General features: G+C 39.4%; 1 protein-coding gene across 1 annotated transcript; it reads right to left on the bottom strand.

The window, feature by feature from the left end:
- Nucleotides 1-564: 564 nt before the first annotated feature.
- Nucleotides 565-18,103, bottom strand: LOC114047368 (N-acetyllactosaminide alpha-1,3-galactosyltransferase-like). The gene is made up of 4 exons (XM_027868178.1): nucleotides 18,024-18,103; nucleotides 13,721-13,786; nucleotides 8,758-8,895; nucleotides 565-1,231 (listed from the first exon to the last, which is right to left on the bottom strand). The coding sequence occupies exons 1-4, from the start codon at nucleotides 18,101-18,103 to the stop codon at nucleotides 565-567; spliced, it is 951 nt and encodes a 316-aa protein (XP_027723979.1).
- Between the last annotated feature and the right edge of the window lie 2,694 nt (nucleotides 18,104-20,797).

Raw genomic sequence — 20,797 nt, forward strand, 5'->3', positions numbered from 1 at the left:
TCTTTTCTTTCTTTCTTTCTTTCTTTCTTTCTTTCTTTCTTTCTTTCTTTCTTTCTTTCTTTCTTCCTTCCTTCCTTCTTTCTTCCTTTTTCTTTCTTTCTTTCTTGCAATCAGCGATAAGTGACTTGCCCAGGGTCGCACAGCTATTAAGTGTCTAAAGCTGGATTTGAACTCAGGTCCTCTTGATTCCAGAGCCAGTGATCTATCACTGCATTACCTTGCTGCTCCATGGTTGTCCATTTTTTTTTAAAGCCCAAAGAATCTTTCCATTTCTCTGAATAGATGTAAAATTATCATTTATCTTTATCTAATTACTATATAATTGTTCTTTATTCATTGTTAAAATTACAAGGTTCAAGATTACAAACAGGAAAAGGCTTGAAAAGCTTGCTTTTTGTGGAGACAGCTTTTTTTTTAGTTTTTTTCTAAAATGTTAACTTTTAAATGGCTACTTTTCCTACTTATTGGCTAGAATGATAAACTTTCTAATTCAGAAATGGAAAAGTTGAATTCCCCCTCCCAGATGCCTTGTAAAAACTGTACACTACTTTAAATAAAGTCATATTATTTTTTTTGCCAAGATATTTTGACAATATCAATATCAGAATTGTCTTTTAATGAATAATCCCAGCAATATTCTGGGGATAATATTTTAGTGGGTTTGTTGAGAAAAAAATACTTGTTCAGGTGGCTTTCTTCATGCCACACAGCCTCAATACCATTTTTCTTATCCTGAAGTATTCCCTTGTCACAGGCTTGTGTGAGTTTCAAAACCTGAAGGGGTGTCCCACCAAAAATGGCTGCGTGGTAATAGAAATCTCCCACATCGTTGGGCATGAATGCTGTAGAAAAAGGCCGCCTTTCATATTTGAAATCATTGGCATTCTTTTTATAAAACTGAGCATGGAGCTGGGCCACAGACTCACCCAGGGTCTCCACACCAAAGTAATTTTCAAACACCTGATCCACATCCATGCAGAAGAGGAAGTCAACTTCATACTGGATATGATTTACAATGTGCTCCCCAATGATCTTCATGCGTATCATACTAATGTCTTGCCATCTTTTTACTCCCTGGATTCCAAATACTTTGAGTGTATGAAGAGGATCCACCTCTATCCAAAGTATCTTGGAGGAGTCATCTGCCATGATGTAAAAAATTGAATTGTGACCAGCCATGAAGTACTTCTCTGCAGAGGAAAGGAATTTCTCCAAGTAGTTATCAAGATACCTGGGTAGCAAATGGAAAAAGCAGTTATTTCAGTAGAAGTTAAGGGTTAGCATAAAAATGATGCCAATGTATTTGCTTACCATGTAGTAAGAACTTCTTTGAGTTGACTTTCAGTTGTAGTGATAGATTAAATTAGCCACAATCTTTCCTTGTGACTAATAGCATGGATTTGCTAAACAATGTATAGCTATGGAGCAAAGTTTTTCTCGAAGTCCCAGATGTCATCCTTCCGTGAAGCTCACTGAACCACATAGGGTTTGGATATTACTTAGCTCTCATTACTATCATACTCTATATGTAATCCATTGAGAAGTATTAAGCACCTTCTTAGTGCTTGACACTAAGACTAAGGGATACAAAGACTTTTGGAATAAATGAACTATTCCTTGCTTTCATGGAGCTTACTTTCTTTTGGGGGAAGACATGTACGTATAAAAGTATATATAGAATGAATATATACAGAATACATAGAAGATAGTTAAATATAAGGTGATAACCAGGTACAGGTACACATGTAGAAGGTGTGAAGAGATTCAACTGTACTTGAAAAGAGGATGGCACAAAAACAAAAGATCTAGAATATTGAGGGAAGTGATGAAAACAGATAGGAATGAAGGGGGAATAGCACATCTGGAACTTTAAACTATGTTATAAAGCAAAAGTCATCAAAACTCATCCAGTATTAGTCAAAAAATAGAGAGACAGATCAATGGAATAGACTAGATAAGAGAGAACCTGAGACAATAGAGTGCAATAACCCTGTGTTTGATAAAGTGGAAAACATAAATTACTTAGGAAAGAATAGCCTATTTAAAAAAAACTACCGAGAAAACTGGAAAGCAGTCTGGCAGAAAATAGACTTAGGCCATATTAGACCTTACACCATATTCCATAATACAGTCTAGATGCATATACGACCTTAATATTAAAGATCTTTCTCTACAAAAATTAGAAGAGAAGCAGATCATATACTTGCTATTAACTATGGATAAGAGATATATTCTTAAGCAAACAAGAGATAGAGGAAACTACAAAAAAATAAAATAGATAACTTAGCTTCTGCACAGACAAAATTAATGTACAAAGGATGAGAAAGTAAGTGGTCAAATGGGAAAAAAATCTTTGTCCATATTTCTCTGACAAGGGTTGGCATCTTATGTATATATATATATATATATACATATATACACACACATACTATATATATATATAAACAATTAACAAATGTATATGACTAACAATCATTCTCTTATAAATGAGTGGTCAAAGGATATAAACAGATTTTAAAAGAATTACAAAGTAACCTCAATCACATAAAAGAATACTCCAAATCACTAATAATAAGAGAAATGCAAATCAAAACAATCCTGAAGTTTCACTTCACATCTGAAAACTGGCAAAGATGACAAAAAACGGCAATCATCAATGTTAGAGGGGTTGTGAAATGATAGGTATGCACTGTATTGTTGGTGGAGCTGTGAATAGGTGCAACCATTTTGGAAAGAAATTTAGAATTATACAAATAAAGTGATTAAAATGTTCATACCTTTTGATCCAGAAACTCCATTATTGGACTTAAACCCCGAAAAGCCATTAATAAGAAGAACCCACATACATCAAAATATTTATAGCAACACTTTTTTGTGAGAGCAAAGAATTAGAAACAAAGTAGTTGTATATTGATTGGAGAATGGCTGAACAAATTGTGGTACATGAATGTAATGGGATATTACTGTGCTATAAGAAATGATTAATGTGATAAAGAAATGTTCTCCTTGATCAAAGAAGCGGGGAAGAGCTACATGAATTAATGCAGAGTGAAGTATGCACAGCCAAGAAAACAATATTCATATTGAGTACAATAATGTAAATGGAAAGAACAATCATACACATACACACACACACCCACACACACACACACACACAGACTCAGACATATAGGCACACAGACACACATACACCCTGAAAGGGAATGTAGCAAAATTGTAAAGTTCAAGAATGATTCTAATGAAGAGGTATGAGAAGATACTCCCAAACTACCCATTCATGGATATGGGAGGTCCATAGGTATTCCACATTGTGCATGTTTTCAATCTTTTTCAATATATTGATCATTTGTACTAATTTTTCCCTCTTCTTGTTCTTTTCTTTTTTTTATCTTTAGAAATACTATTTGTTATATAGGATGGCTCTCTGGATGGAGAAAAGGGAAGGATAATGGGAAAGCTATGATGATATAAAAAACACAAAAGATATCCATCAGTAATTTTTTTTTAAAAAAGAGGATGGTATGTTAGAGGTGAAAGATAGGATATAGAGAGAATAGAATCAGAAATGGAGGTGAGCTCTACCTGTAATGGACCTCCAGTATTATAAATGTCCCATGCAGGATAAGTACCCCACAGGAAGGTAGTCCTGCCTGGGCTTGACTTATCTCTACAAGATATAGGTGTGTGTGTGTGTATGTGCATCTCTGTGTGTGTGTGTGCATGTGTGTGTGTGTGTGTGTGTGTGTGTGTGTGTGTGTGTGTGTATCACATCATCTCATGTCCTTCCCATCAGAAACTTTGACTTTGCCCTTTGGTCCTTGGCTCTGATGAGTGAGCTTTTACCTTATCTTTCTAGGGTCTGGGCATCTATACCACCTCTTGGTTTCATCCAAAATGTGTTGTCTGTTTTCCGAATACCATCTTTGTTTCCTTTTCAGAGTAACTTTCAATTGTGCCTATGTCCCTTGGGTCTGAAAAGCGACTTATCTTAGTGGAGTCCAGTGCTCCATGACGTTTCCTGTCATCTATGACCATGAACTCCTTTTTTGAACACTCCTTTATTTTGTCTTGTCCCTTTAGAATGTATGCTCTTTGAGGGCAGGGATTATGTTTTGCCTTTTTATCCCCAGAGTTTAGCACTGTGCATGGTACATGATAAGCACTTAGTAACTATCTATCTATCTATCTATCTATCTATGGAAACTTGTTCCTGCTTAGAGATGTGATATGAATAGTTAGCATTTATATTGTACTTTAAGGTTTGCAAGTGATTTGAAAATATCACATTTTATCCCCACAACAACCCTGAGAGGTAGGAACCATTATGACACTATTTTATAGATGAGGAAACTGAGACAGACAGAGGGTAAGTGATTTGTCCTGGGTCACATAGCTAGTAAGTGTCTGAGACAGGATTTATTTATTTATTTTTTTAAGGCAATTGGGGTTAAGTGACTTACCGAGTCACACAGCTAAGAAGTGTCAAGTGTTTGGTCTGAGAACGGATTTGAACTCAGGTCCTCCTGACTCCAGAGCTAGTGCTCTATCCACTGCGCCACCTAGCTGCCCCTGAGACAGGATTTAGACTCAGGTCTTCTTGACTCTAAGCCCAGCACTCTATCTACTGTGCCACTTGGCTCTTGCCTGTCTTGTTTCTGAGTCGTTCTTCTGCTAGGCTGTAATGGGTCCTCAAAGGCCACAGTATCTCTGCTGAACTGACAGTTCAGCTGGGTTTGCAGCATCTTGCCTGAAAGGTTCAAGGTCCATAGCTGGACTGGTTCAAGATCAAGCAGGTCACTTAGATAGCAGCAGAATAACTTCTCCATCACCTACACCAATACTCTGCCCTGTAGCAAGCTTTGTATGGACCCTACTGGGACAGAAAGGACAGGGAGACCCTACTGTTCCAGAAGTGTGTGTTGTCTTAGCCACAGATGCTCCTGACACATGTGCTTTATTGGGTTCTATATGTATTTGTAGGAAAGCATGCCCAGGTTTTGGGGGAAATGCTTTGTAACCACTGCTTTTGCTATACCATTTGAGTAAATATTTTTGCTAAAAAGTTGAGTCTACTGGTTGATTGTTAGGAGGAACTCATTGGTAGGGGCTTGTAGGCTACAGTGTTAGGTAGATAGCCATTCACAGGATTACCTCTAGAATACATGCTAGCATCTTTCCTTCTGGGGACCCTAGCTGGTAATGCTACTGTAAGTTAAGGAAGCAATCCCAGATGGGATTGCTATAGATACATGGAAAAGATAGCTACCGTAATAGGATAATGCTTCAGTTGGGAAGCACTTTGTATAGTATCTTATCTGAACTTTACAGCTTCCTTATGAGGTGGTCCTTATTTTATCACCATTTTAGAAACAAGGACATTGAGTCTCAGAGATGTTATACGATTTCTCCTACGGTCATATGGCTAGTACATATTGAAGACAGGATTTGAACTCAGGTTTCCCTGACTGCAAAACCAATGGTCAATCCACTATGCCATGCTGCCTGTCATTAAATTTTTTGGACCAGATCTGGAACTCCCTTTATCAACAGAGATCAGCACCTTTTCTTCAACTTAGATTGTTCTTTCCTTTTCTTCTTTTGTGAGCCACTATTTAATTTTATTTTAAATAATATTTTATTTTTTCCCAATTACATGTAAAAACCAACTTAGATCTTAAAGTGTTGCCCAGGCCCTGAAAAGCTGAGTGCCTTGCTTAGGGTCACAGCCAGAGTATATTAAAGGCAGGACTCGATCACAGGTTTTCCCGACCCTGAGGCTGGCTCCCTATCTACTCTGCCACCCTGCCTCTCCAAATTAAATTAAGTGTAATATGTTTTAAAAAGATAGAGCACCCAGTAATAATGAAGTGATAATCTCACTGTGTTCTACCTTGGTCCAGCCATAGCTGGAGAATGGTGCTTAGTTCTAGGAATCACATTTTAGGGAGAGCAAAGATAAGCTGAAGAGGATCAAGAGAAGGATGACCAGGATGGTAAGATACCTCAAGATCATTCCCTATGGAGATCAGTTGAAGAAAATGGAGTTTTTAGCCTGGAGAAGGCTTAGAGAGGACATGATAACAGCTTTCAGATAAAGAGGGAGTTGTCTTGTTATGCTCAGCAGAACTGGGAGCAGTGGGGTAAAGCTGCAGAGAGGCAAACATCGGTTTGATGTAAAACAAAAAGAACGAATAAAACTTCCCAATCATTAGACTGCAGAGGTTCCCAAAGTGGGTGATCCCCCCCAGGGGGGTGCTGAAATGATCCAGAGGGGCAGTAGTAGCCTTGGGTGCAATCGGGGAGAGGGGTAGTGTTGAATAAAATAAGAGGGCGGTGGAGGTATAAGGACAGAAGAAAAGAGAAGAAAATTTTGAAAAACTGTATATGTTTCACTTGTTGTGTAACAGAGTTGAAGTCATAGTGATTACATTATTTTTCAAATAAACACACAAAATGCAAGTTATAACTGATCAAGGGGTCAAGTCCACTGACAGGTGTTAACAAGCAAGTGCTGGCAGGCAAGTGTAATGCCATTGTCCAGAAATCCAGCATGCAGCCACAGGAATATGTGCATGTAATGACTTATTTACAATACAATACTATAGGGTTACATGACACAACATTGTGTCATCCAAATTTCAATGAAGGAAAAAACTCCACAAATTTACAACAAATTATTAAATTTAAGATGTGTCATTTAAAAATACATATTTTATATTTTTTAAAATGACAAATTAAAAAAGAAACCATTAAAGGGTTAAAGAAAGTAGATTTCCAGGAGGGTGATGAATAATTTTTTTAAAGGGGGTGGTAGGCCAAATAAGTTCGGGAACCTCTGAATTGGAGGGATCCAAAAGTGCAGTGGGCATCCTCAGGAGGCAGTGCACTCTCTCTCACTTGAGGTCTTTGAGCAAAGTTTGACCATTTATTAGCTGCATTGTAGAGGTCTTCTCTCACCCCTCTTCATTCCGGTGCCTTCCTTCTATTAATTATTTCCTATTTATCTTATCTGGGTCAGCTAGGTGGCATAGGAGGTAGAATGCTGGGTCTGAAGTCAGGAAGAGAGGCCTCAGACACTTACTTGCTGTGTGACCCTTCTCTTAATCTTGTTTGCCTCAGTTCCTCAATTGTCAGATAAGCTGGAGAAGGAAATGGCAAACCAATCCAGTATCTTTGCCAAGAAAATTCCAAATGGGGTCACAGAGAATCAGACTGGACTGAAAAACAGCTTAACAATATTTATCTTATCTGTAGCTTATTTGTACAAAATTTAGATTGTAAGCTCCCCGAGGGAAGGGATTTTTGCCTCTTTTTTGTATCCCCATCACAGCTCAGTGCCTTGCATACAGTAGGTATTAATAAATATTGATTGATTGAGAGGATCCTTTTTCAGGTGAGGTGGAATCTGATGGCCTCTGAAGTCCCTTCCAACTCTGAAATTATGGCTTTATAACGGAAGACAGAATTAAAGCTAAAACAGAATAATAGCAATACTAAGATGAAAGTTAACAGGGATAAACAAAGTCCTCCAATTTGGGTTAAAAATTAACTGCTCACAGAATCGAGGTAGCCCAACCTTCCATTTGCAATATGTTGTTCTTTCCGCAGGCAAGCTGCAATGAGTAGAGTTTATAAGAGAGAAAAAAATTGATATGGCAAACGATCTTCTTGCCTATTCTGGGCATCTTTAACAATATCAACATTTGATAGCCATCATTTGTGTGTGGAAAACCACGTCAGAAGAGACACAAAGACGAAGCAAAATGTTGTTCCTGCTCTCATAGGGTTCACAGTCTGGAAGGGAGGGAATGACATAAATAATTATATTAACAAACATCTGACTCATATGAGGAGTTATTTTTCTTCCCTTCAAAGAGCCTGCAGCAATTACCCTGAAACAATCTACTAATAACCATGGGGTTAGCAGCCCTTCCAAGCATCATCTGGTCTCAAACCTGTCCTTTATAGAAGTATATAATGAAGAAGCCATTGCTAAGGACAGGAAGAGGAGTCAGGGTGGGGCTAAGACATTTAACCTTTACAGGACTTTCGACAAAATCCTAATATTAACAATGACTCAATACCATTCCCCCTAAACTCTGAGCTACTTCTCATCTGTTTAGATGGGCCAAGGATTTCTGGGCAGCCATGACTAACATGGTTCAAGTCCCAAAGTTTCAATATTCTCCCCCTAAGAGATCTCAGTCCTTATTAGTGCAATTCATTGGGAATAATCAGGTACTAGGTTTTTCTAAGGAGAGGGAGTTTGAGGACAGGATCTATCACCCAATTTTTTTTTTTTTGGATTGAGTCAAACTTGAAAATGGTAGCCTTTCATTTATACTGGTGCCATCTTTTCTTTTCTTTTCTTTTTTTTATTGGCTAGGTAAATGGGGTTAGGTGATGTGCCTAGGGTCACACACCTAGTAAGTGTCAAGTGTCTGAGGCCGGATTTGAACTCAGGTCTTCCTGACTCCAGAGCTAGTGCTCTATCCACTGTGCCACCTAACTGCCCCTGATGCTATCTTTTCAACCTGTATCCTATAGTGTTAGTCATCATAGGAGGCAGATAGACCTGAATCTCCTTGAGGAAAGGGCCTTACCTTCCTAGATTCCTATAATTAACAAGTATAAATAATGTTTCATTAAATATGAATACATTGGTGAGTTTTATTAAATTCATGGGCAGTCCCTCCTCCCATGTACATTTCTAAAATGAGAAAGTAGAAATGAAGGGTAGTTAGTAGACACACCTACCTTCCAAAAGCAAACACCACCAAACCCACAATAATGTTCTTCTTTTTGTAATAATCCTCCAAGACTGACTTACTGTAAGTTCCTTCCCACACGATAGGAGCAAGCCAGTCAGTCACTGTTTTAACATATGGGCGTCTTCTGTTGGATAAAACAACAACCCAAATTGAACTAATTTCTCTTTTACTAAGACAACACCAGATGTTATCCAGACAAATGAGCAAAATGAAGAATGGCATGGGATTATGCTTCCTGAGTCCAGCTTTCAGGGTTTCCTTAGGAATAGAAAGTCTTAGCATTTCTCAGAGCATTAGCATATAAGCCAGGCATTGACAATCAAATCATTGCATGGAGGCAATGAATGGCATCCTAAGCATTTGTTGTTAGCATCTTACCACTGTTCAGCAGTTCTTAACCTGGATTCCATATAATTTGTTTTAGTACTTGGAAAACTATCTTAATATAATTACTTTTTTTTTTTTAGCCTTCTTGTCTTTCTGGCCTTTTTGTTATATATTAAAAACATTATTCTCAGAAAGGGTGCATAGGCTTCACCAAACTCAAAAATTAAGAAACCTCTGGATTGTCTTTTTTCCACCCTTCTGCTTCTCCACTGTTTTTTTTTCCTCCCCTCTCCTGTCTTTCCTCTGATCTAGTTCTTACTATCTCCCCTGCCTGTGTTATGACACTGATCCCCTTAGGCAACTGTTGGTCTGGTGGACAGACCGTTGAAGAGGAAGTAACAACAGGATTTAGAATTGAAACGACTTTCATAATCACCTAGTCTAACCTCCTCTTTTTACAGATGGAGGAAGTTAGGCCCAGAGAGATGACTTTCCCAAAGTCACATAGCTAGTGAAAAGCAGAGCTAGGATTTGAAAGTAGGACCTCAGATTCTAAATCTAGTGCAATTTATACTATTTTATGGCTCTCTCATTAGCATGAAAAGTAAGATATTTATATTTGCATTGCACCAAAGGCAACAGAAGCACCTCACTAAGACTGTAAGTTGGAGAGGGGAGTTGCTGATCTGCATTGTTGGAAGGGGTTTTTTCATCTGGGAGTTCCCTATACCAGTGAAATCACAAGCCCTAACCCTAGCCCTAGCCCTAGTATTGTTCCTATCCCCATCCTTATCTCTATCGCCAAAAATAGTTGGGGGAAAAAGAAGAAAGGAAAACCTAATCAATTTCAATCCCATCACTGAAAAAAAATTATTGCTATCTTTTATTTTTATATCACTTTTATATATCCATTTCCTCTTGAGAGCCATCCTTTGTAACAAAAAATAAAAAAGAAATGAGAAGAAAAAGGCAGTTCTGTAAAACTAACTAATACATCTACCAAGACCGATTATATATGTAATATTTCACACCTATAGTCCCTTATCTCTGCTGGCAAGGGAGGGAGGTAAATTTTTTAACTTGTTCTTTTGGGCCAAGTTTGGTCAGTATGTTTACACAGCTTGTCCCCATCAGTTTTGATTGTGACAGGTGTTTCCAGGGAATTACATTGTTTTCTGGGACATCATCTTTATTAACAGTCCTAGGCCTGAATGGATGAAGCAGTAAATAGCATATAACCTCTGATACATCTTATAACTAGAACATCTCTCTCTGCAACAGTTTAATTAGTCCTGGACTCTCTCTCTCTCTCTCTCTCTCTCTCTCTCTCTCTCTCGCTCTCTCTCTCTCTTTCTTTCTCTTTCCCTCCATAAGTACAGGATTCTTCTAGTTGAAGACAATTTGAAAAAGAGAGAGAACTCAGGACTCATCAGAAATGTTCATGGTTGGGGCAGCTAGGTGGGGCAGTGGATAGAGCACCAGCCCTGAAGTCAGGAGGACCTGAGTTCAAATCTGACCTCAGATCAAACACTTGACACTTCCTAGCTGTATGACCCTGGGCAAGTCACTTAACCCCAATTGCCCCCCAAAAAATGCTCATGGTCCTAGAGGAAGGAGGTGGTGATGAAACCAGTTGTAGATTTTTACTTGTAAGTGACAACAGACTTTTGAGACTCCTTTTATTTTCATTTCTGAACTCCATGAAATTAGAACTGGAAGGTACCACAGTTACTATCTAATTCAACCCCTCATTTTATAGATGAGGATGTCCAAGGTCATACAGGTATTCAGTAGCAAAAACAGGATTTGAGTCCATGTCATTGGATCATAGATTTAAGGCTAGGAAGAACTTTAGATGTTACCTAGGAAATGCTCTCATTTTAAAGATGAAGAAACAGAGGGTCAGAGAGGAGAAGTGATTTGCCCAAGGTCACACGGGTAGTAAATGGTAGAGCCGTGATGTAAGTCCTTGTCCTCTAATTTCACACTCAGTATCCTTTCTGCTACATTTTATCACCTTACCTACTCCTTGCCTGGGTAAGAAAGCATGTCCTCATATTAGGCATCCCTCCAAAGCTTTGCCTTCTATTGGGCTTATGCCCTAAGAAGGACAAAGACAGGAAAGTAAACGTATACACTATTCTTTATGGTAGCTAAGAATTGGAGACAAAATGGTGACCCAGAAATTGGGAAATGGCTGAAAAAGCTGAAATGAATGAATATAATTGAATATTATCATTGTATGGTAAAAAAATGAAAAATATGAGGAATTCAGAGAAACATTGAAAAATATATACAAGCTGGCACAGAGTGAAATAAAATAGATCCAAAAGAATATTAAAAATAAATAAAACAATGTAAATTAAAATTTCACTAAAATATAGCCACACTCTGAGTAACTGAAAATCATAGATTCTAAGAATAGATAACAAAACACATCACCCTCCTCTCAGCAATAAGGTGAGAGTTTACTGAGACATAAAGTTGCATACATTATCAGCAAGGAGTAGGGCTGAGGTTACATTGCAATCATTCTCTTGGGGCATCCATGAAAGAATATGAACTAGAATCACACAGGATGAGAAAGCATACATAACTCATATAAACTCTGAATCACCTTATCCCAACTCCCACTCTCATTGACAAGTATGGGGTCCAGAGAAAGGCTACATCTTCCTCTCAGTGTTCTGGGGTACCTCTGATTTGTTGGAGCTGATTCTCTAATACCATTGGCTTGAGCCTCTACCATGTTCTTCCCCCTACCCCAAGATTATCAGCTGAGAATCATTACAGTAAGCCAGGCTCAAAGAACTTTTAGAAGGGAGTATTTGGCAAGGTAAAACAGTAGAAAGAGTTAGTACAAGACATTTCCCCCACCAAAAATCTGTGACACACTCTTCCATAAATAGATACAGAGTCTAGGGGAAATTACACTCAAGCATAGAGAGAATGTGTGCTAAAACACAGCACCTAATTGCTAGAAATCCATTTCTCCCATTTGGGGGTGCTCAAGAAGTTTCCATTGCAGTTTCTCTGCTGTGTTCCTTGTGAAACCATGAATCTATACTCAGTCTATCCCTGGCTCCCAATGCAGACACTTTGGTCAGTTGACCTGGGGGTGCCATTAGGACACATAGGAAGATGGGAAGTCTAACATCCTCTGGACCCTTCAAAGTCCTCCTTTGGCCAAAGGTGGGGGAGTGGGGAGGAGACCTAGACCAAGGGTGAATTTGTCCAGGATCTCTCCTTCCCCCTCATCCTGGTGGTTCTGCCTCCAGGATTTTACTGGAATGTCCAACTTGGTCCTCCCTCTGGAATGACTGCCTTCTCAATTCACTTAATAATTTATAGATGAATGCTAGGACATGACCATGTTTCTTCAACCTAGTTGAACTCTCCTTCTTGTGCAACGTCACTCCAGTTCCAAGTATTTTTTGTCCTTGGTCTGAAGCCTATGATTGATTGATTGGCTGATTATTTTCAGCTGGTTAAGGTCTCAGGCTATCATCACTTACTTTAAGATGTTTTGATTAAGTAAATCAATCAATCCCACGTTACCCATGGATGGTTATGATACTGAACATACCTCTCTCAGAGAAGATCACAGATCTATCTAAGTATTGAATGAATATTTGCCCTTTCTATTTCATTAGGTTTTTTGTGACGATCATGAGATCATAAGCTCATGGATTGGCAAGTAAAAAGGATTTTCTAGGTCAGTTAGTCCAACACTTGCATCTTGTAAATGAGGAAGCTGAAGGCCAGGTCAGTTAAATAACTTGAACAAGGTAACACAAATAATAATTGGAAGAACCAAAGTTTGAACCCAGGTCCTCTGACTCTAAGTTCAGGGCTATTTCTACTGAAAAATCAGTGTTCTTTCCACCTCCTGGGTGGTATTTCCAGTATTTCACAGACAGGGCTACCAAGAAGCAGTCTATTACATATATGATGTATATAAAACACTTTGTAAAGAAGAATGCATATGGCAACTATTATTATGTGATTTCCTGGACCTCTAATCTGCACCCATTTCCTCTTGAATGTCAGCTGGGAAATTAGGTCAATTCAATTCCTTTGTCATAATCAAATTTAATTCAAGATTTATTTATATGCCTGTCATGTAGAAGGCATTGTGCCCTGATTAACCTTACCCCAACACTGACCCCTCCTTTTTACCCTGCATCTCAGGAACACATGGGGCAGGTAGGTGACACAGTGTATAGAACACCAGGCCTGGAACCAGGAAGACCTGAATTCAAATCTGGCCTCAGACACTTACTAGCTGTGTGACCCTGAGTAAGTCATTTAATCCTGTTTGCCTCAGTTAAATCATTTGCAAAATGAGCTGGAAAACAAAATGGCAAACCACTCCAGTCTTTTTGCCAAGAAAATGCCAAATGGGGTCACAAAGAGTCAGGCATGCATGAAGGGACTGAATAAGTCAGGAACACAGGACAGACTGGCATGAGCCATTAGCGATTGAGTCCACTAAGTGGTGGAAAAGCCTCTCTAAATAAATGTCCCTCTGCTTTCTCAGGTGCTGCTGCTGCCATGTGATACCACTTGCTGGGTGCCGCCCTGAGTACTTACTTCATGCAGGGCAGAAGTTTTGTTCCTACCTGGGTCTAAACCAGTCTGACAGCTGAAGCTCATGGGATTGATGAGGTGTTTTTGGCTGATCCATCCTGAGTTGCAAATGGAAAAGTAAAGATGGTGATTATGGGACCATTGGCTACCATTGGGTTACATTACATTTGTAAATGTCTGTCAGATCAATTCATTACAAGACATCACACACATTTTCAATTTGATTCAGAGCCCTGCGCTAGGCAGTGGAAATGCAAAGATAAATGAGGTGTGGGCCTTTGAGTCATGGGAGTTTCCCACCTCGCAGGAACTCTGGCACAAATGCCAAGTATAATAGAAGAGAGAACATGAGTTAAGAGAGATAAAAACAGATTGTTTTGTGAAGCTCATGCAAAGAAGAAAGAACATTTTCAACTATAGGGGATCAGGGAAGACTTCATGGAGGAGGTAGCATTAGACATGGGCCTTGAAGGATGGGGAAGATTTCCTCTCTGAGTCTGTTTTTTCATCTGTAAAATAAGGGCAATTGTATTATAGATGATCTCTAAGGTGTTAAATAATTTTGACAGAGTGGAGGTAAACCCAGGTAAAAGGAATGAAACTAACTAAAGTCATGGGGTTAGGAAAGCAAAAGAGATCTCAGGATCATAAACTTAGAGCTGAAAGGGATTTTTAGAGATAGGCCATCTAGTTTAAACTCCTCATTTCTTTTAACAGATGAGGAAACTGAGGCCCAGAGAAGTTAAGTCACTTCATAGTGTCATAGGGTCATAAATTTAGAGCTAGAAGAGACCTCATAGGCCAACCGGTCTAATGCCCTCATCTTATAGAAACTGAGTCCCAGGAATATTAAGTCCCAGGAATAATAATACTTGCCCAAGCATTCAAGCCCAAGTTCTCTGACAGTAAGTAATCTTTTTACTTTACCACGCTGTCAAAGAGAGAATAGCACATAATCAAGTTTGAATGGAGTTCCCAGAGGGAACAAGGGGAAGGTCTAGTGTGGATAAGTTGTATTAAAATTAGAAAGGTAGGCTGCTTCTAGACTGCAGGATGCTTTGAATGTTAAGTTAAGGTTAAGTTAAAAGGGAAATCCAACTGGAAGCCAAGAGGATAAGTAGCATCTCTCCTAGACCCAATTCCATATGTACCAGATGCTAGGAGCATTTTACTTTGACCAGGATCTAGCATGCTTCACTTTGGCATCCTGGGAGTAAGCAATGGGCTATACCCTATCCACTTAGCATCATAGGTGTTAGCCTAAGAAGAGACCTTAGACGTCATTTTATAGGGGAGACTTAGACACAGATTTATACAAAGATCATCCAGTTAAGTAAGAGCCAAAGCCACTTATTTAAGATGATTCTAAACCCAGTACTCTCCCAATAGGAAGATGGGAAGTCTAACACCCTCTGGACCGTTTCTCATGGAAAAGAAACTGATTTTATTGTCATTCAATCCTTTCATTTGTGCCCAACTCTTTGTTACCCCATTTGGGGTTTTCTTGGCAAAGATACTGTAATGGTTTACCATTTCCCTTTCCAGCTCATTTTACAGATGAGGAAACTGAGGCAAATACAGTTAAGTGACTTGCCCAGGGTCACACAGCTAGTAAGTGTCTGAGGCCTATTTGAATTCAGATCCTTCTGACTTCAGGCCCAGTGCTCTATCCCCTGTGCCGTTATTAAATTTGTGCCTAGGCAAGTCCATCTGCCTTGAATCCCAAGAGCCAATCCTTGCACCCTCTGAATCACTGAGCACTTCCTGTACCACATGCTGGGCTTCTTGTCTCTCCTGAGACCCTGAAGATTTTTGATTCTCTGTTAAATCCCCCCAAATTATTTAAAGGGTTGTTGTATGGAAAAGGACTTTTCTGCTTAGCTCTCCAGAGTAGAGCTGGGAACACCGTGGGAAAATTGCAAGGAGACAGAGGAAAAATTCCCTTACACCGAGAGTTGTCCAAAAATAGCTTGAGCTTTCTCAGGAAGTGCTAAGTTCTCTATCTCTGGAGAACACCAAGTAAATGCTAATTATTCATTTGAGAGGGATGTTGTAAAAAGTGTACTGTTCAGACACATGTTGGGCTAGATGAACTCTGAAGTTCCTTATAGCTCTGAGATTTTGGAAGTCTCTGATCCCTCCCTTGGTCTTTCATTGGTACTTCATAGACAGGCCGGGTTAACCTTCAACTTCTAGAATCTTGTTCCTTGAGTAGAACCCTTGAATTCATTTCTAGACAGTCTGTTTGCCACAGTTGGATCCAGATCCCTCTTCTGAAACTGGGAGGCAGGATCGTTCTCTGCCAGGGCAACTTCAGCCTGCTGCCTCCTCAGGACCCATGATACCAGTAGAGCAACCTCCTTTGCTTAGCCCAACAAAGATAACTCTCGACTACAGCTGGTACTAAGATTCACAGATTCACAAGTTGTTATAGTCAGGGAAGAAACTTCTGGGAAGCAGCTGTTCAACCTCCTCATTTTACAGTTTTCCCTTCCACATCTTGACTTTCCCTGTCATGGTTTCAATATATTTTTGTCAGCTTAAGAAATCAAATGGGAATTTGGGGGAAGTTTTGTGGAAGCCACAGATGACGTGTGAAGGCCAGCAGACAACACAAAAGAAGTTTAGAAACTCAGAAATATATGTATTGTATAATATCAACATATTTTATCTTTTAATACCATGATAATTCAGACTTCTTCTCTGGTATGAAAGGAGGGCTAAAAATTTTTATGTGGATTTTCCAGATAGGGCAGTGGGAAGGGGTGAGAGACACTGCACCTCTAACTCACTGGATGTGGAAGAGATAACTGTATACTTAAGGAAACTGAAATCTAAAAAGATTAAGTGACTTGCTCAAAGTCACAAATTCAGTGAGTGGCAGAGCTAGGACTTGAACCCAACTCTTTTGTCTCCCAAGTAAGTGACCCTACACAAGAAAAGCAAACACTATTGTCATTGCTGTGCTGCACACGGGTGAATCTAGGTGTAAAATGTGCTGATTGACTCAGTCACCAAGGGCTTCCACAACGGCTGAATAACACTTTCTAAAGGGGAAATTTTAAAAGCTAAGCTAATCTTAATTGCCAGAGACCACAAGCCAAACAGAAACTTGCACATCATCCTTAGGAAGATGAGACTAATACATGAAAATGCCCTTTGCTTGGATCCAGCTGCTGTGGGCAGGAAGCTTTAGCTATGCCTTAACACAGGGCTATCACACTCCTGCTGGCAAAACTCCCACTATGACCCCAACCAGATTAAAATGTAATTGGAAAATGTGTAATAAAATTAATAAAAATACAACACAGCATAGGTAAAGTTAATTTCTGGGTTCCCAAGTCCATATATTACCTGCAGGTATAATTTTTTTTTAAGTCTGATACTACTACCTTAAGCTACCAAGATCCTGGAATTGATTCATTAAAAAAAAAAAAAGACCAATTACTTACTTCAATAAAGTAGCTGCTACAGTTATCTAAAAATATTTCCAACAACAAAAGCTAATAAAAAGAGGACAATATGAAAAATTTTCTCTTTTTCCTGAGAGTCAGAGGAAGAAGTATAAAGTTTTATTCTTGAGACAGTTGTAGCTGCTTCCCATTTGAATCCAAGATACATACATTGTTATCTTTTCCCTCTCCAATTCACTCTCTACACAAATGCCAAAATACTGTCTCTGTTTCTCTCTCTCTGTTTCTGTCTCTGTCTCTGTCTCTCTCTCTGTCTCTCTTTCTTTTCCTATCACTCTGCTCAAGGACTTTCAGTGTCTCCCTATTATCTCTAGGATGAAATGCAAATTCCTTAGCTTATCATTTAAAGCTCTTTACAATCTGACTCCAACCTACCTTTCCATGTTTACTAAACATTACTCTACTTCACGCTTAACTTCCAGCCAAACTCAGCATTCTCTTTCTTGCCTCTGTGACTTTGAATAGGTTACTTCCCATGCCTGGGATGCATTCTCTCTCCATGGCCCTCCTATGGGAGGCCTTATTGGATTCCCCCTAGTTTCAATGCTGTATCCTTTTCAAAATATCAGATATTAAACCCCCCACCCCCACCCCCTGGCCCCTGCCTCTTTCTCATTCTGTCTTTGCATCCACAGTTCTTAGCCGATGTGCCTAGTGCACACTTTAAAATACTTATTGGATGGGATGCTACCTTGAGCTCTTTAGTGCCAGAGATGGGGCAAGGATATGGGAAAGGGGGAAGGCCCTATTCATTTATCCTGAATTGCTGTCCGTTTAAAAACGTATACTGTGACACTTCAGTTGATTGATTCAGTCATCACAGGTAAAGCAAAACTGACATTCATTAGTATTTCATTATTACCTATTGACAAGTTCCTGAAAGATGATCCCCAAAGTTAGCAAAAAGAGCAGGAAGAGGAGGATTTTATCTTGGGAGATCATTGTTCTATCCTGGGAGGAAAAAACAAATAGAGGAAGAGTAGATTACAATGAACTTGTAGTGAAATACAGTCCAGCTTGCCTCCCCACCTCCTAAGGAAAGGAACTATTTATGACTATTGAATAATGGAATATTCTTGTGAGATGAGCTCATCCCAGATAATCCAGAAGCGCCCCATTGGTTCAGGCTTCACTCTTCCTTCTCCTCTTCCCCCCCACCCCCCGCTCCCAGCCAGGGCATACTCATAACCATATTTCTCCTATTACATTATAGAGGGTCATCTGCCAGCTTGACAAGGTTTCTGCAGTTTGAATGTCTCCTCTGTTGCCTAAGCACTTTCTTGCAGAACTGGCCTAACTAATTAGCTTCATGATTTGTCCATTCCGGGAACTACTGCTTTCCCTGTCTCTAAAAGGCAATAATTTTATCTTTTGCAGGATTCTCTTTGTTGGAAAGCACCTTGTTTTCTTTTATGCTTTTTTTTTGATAGGCGATTGGGGCTAAGTGACTTGCCCAGGGTCACACAGCTGGTAAGGGTTAAGTGTTTAGTCTGAGGCCAGATTTGAACTCAGGTCCTCCTGACTTCAGAGCAGGTGCTCTATCCACTGCACCACCTAGCTGCCCCTGAAAAGCACCTTAAAATGTCCTGGTTTCTGCCCTGATGCTTCTGCCCCTCCCAGGGTCAAGCCACAGACATATCTGGACTTGTATAGCAAATCCAAAGGGGAAAAGATTAATATTTAAAACTGTGAGCCTTTTTACCCTTCCTTAGTCAGAATGGAAGATCCCAGGTGATCTGTTTGGGGAGAATTTAGGACTGGATTCAATGCTGTGGCCAAGGCTCTGAGCCTTTGGTGAACTTTTGTCACAGAACCTCCTAAAATGACATTCCAAGGATGCCAATACCAGGAGCACAAACATATAGAGGCATAGCAGAAGGGCTGTTGCTATGGCAACCTAGTTAGGGGTGTGTCTTCCTCAACTGATGATGATGCTTTTTACCATGAAGTTTGTCAATCTTAATGCAGCTAGGTGGCACAATGGTTAGAGACTCATCTTCCTGAGTTCAAACCTGGCTTCAGACACTTAGTAGCTGGGTGACCCTGGGCAAGTCACTTTACCCTATTTGCTCAGTTTTATCATCTGTAAAATGAACTGAAGAAGGAAATGTCAAACCACTCCAGTATCTTTGCCAAGAAAACCCAAAATGGGGTCACAAAGGGTCTGACAATAACAGTCAATCTTGCCAATTAAAAAAAATGAACCATAGCAGGAATTCCCTGATGCTGATGATTAATCTTGATCTGCCCCCTGCACCTATGAGCATCAATTGATGAGGATACACAGTAGTTGAATGGCCACAGCATCATTTGGGTTTCTTTGGTCCCAGATTTCCTGGTTATATGTATGATTCCTTCTTTGTCCATGCAAGAAACTTATAGTTGAGAGACAGAGACACATAAATTTCTCTGATTCCCTTTCAAATGGCAACTCCTAGCTAAATGTAGCAGCAATTTACTTCTCAGGATGCTGCTGCTTCTGGCTTTCATTAAGAATCTTCAAATATGACTACATTTTGCTTTAGTTATTTTACTCATGGCAAAGGGCTTAGCAATCTACCCCACCCTTTATTCCAATCTCTGGACCTCTAGACAAAATATATGTATAGAGTAGTGGTTCTCAAACTGTAGGATTCCTCAGAGTTCTTTAGACCCTTTAAGGGGTCTGCAAGGTCAAAACTATTTTTGTAATTAACATGTTTTCATCTCAAATAAAGTAAGTACTGGTAGGTATAACACATATAAACAAAGCTTTTGGGGGTGGTGGTCCTCAATCATTTTGAATAGTGCAGAGGGGTGCTGAGACCAAAATGTTTGAGAATTGCTATTATGGTATAGATTTAGAAATGGAAATTACCTTAGAGATAATCTAGTCCAATTCTCTCATTTTTCAGAGGAAGACACTGCAGTCACAAGGGTAGGAAGCATCAGAGACAGGATTTTCCCCCAGGTCCTCTGACTACAAAGCCATTGCTTTCTCCACTAGACCACATTGCTTCCTTCTTCCCACTTACCTCATGTTCATGTCCTTGGGATAAGGCAAATGGGAGTAACTGCCCTCTTGGAAATGAAGTATTAGCTGACTAGTTTAAGTGTTGGTGTTACCAATTATAAGTGCAGTAAAGTATCTTACCCCTGGAAGTTTGATTTATAAGAAATGTATCAGAAGCTAGATGAGCCTTTGTAAGGAAGTTTATTCCAGAAGTCTGTTTGCTGGTACCTGATTGGTTAAAGCCTTTTCCATCAGTAAGTTTCTATTGTTGACCTCCAAGATGGAATGCTACAAACTAGAATTCCATTGGGAATTAGATTCCTTCAGAAGAGACTTCTGATTGGCCATGGAGAGGAATTGCAGATAAGAGGTCCAGAAATATAATATCTATAAAAACAGGTATTATTACAGTGTCACATGACCAGTGGATGATGCCAATTGTGCCAGTACTAAACAATGATAAGGTGACATGTTGTGAAGACAAAAAGCGTAGAATGAGTAAAACATTTTAGTAGTGTCTATATCCAGTGCCCAGAGTCAATATTTTGCTGTTCTTGTCAGGAAGCCTTCAAAAAACTTGATCTTGCCCAAGCTTACCTATAATTGATGATCAATGATGCAGATGCCCAAACAATCTCTTTTCA

Source organism: Vombatus ursinus, unplaced genomic scaffold (assembly GCF_900497805.2).
Source record: "Vombatus ursinus unplaced genomic scaffold, bare-nosed wombat genome assembly UNPS02014786.1, whole genome shotgun sequence".
Classification (NCBI taxonomy): domain Eukaryota; kingdom Metazoa; phylum Chordata; class Mammalia; order Diprotodontia; family Vombatidae; genus Vombatus; species Vombatus ursinus.

Coding starts and splice junctions, on each gene's coding strand:
- LOC114047368 (XM_027868178.1), bottom strand. CDS start 18,103: ATGATCTCCCAAGATAAAATCCTCCTCTTCCTGCTCTTTTTGCTAACT. Junction 13,787..18,023: donor TTTCAGGAACTTGTCAATAG/GTAATAATGAAA, acceptor TTTGCAACTCAG/GATGGATCAGCCAAAAACAC. Junction 1,232..8,757: donor GTGGTGTTTGCTTTTGGAAG/GTAGGTGTGTCT, acceptor TTTGCTACCCAG/GTATCTTGATAACTACTTGG.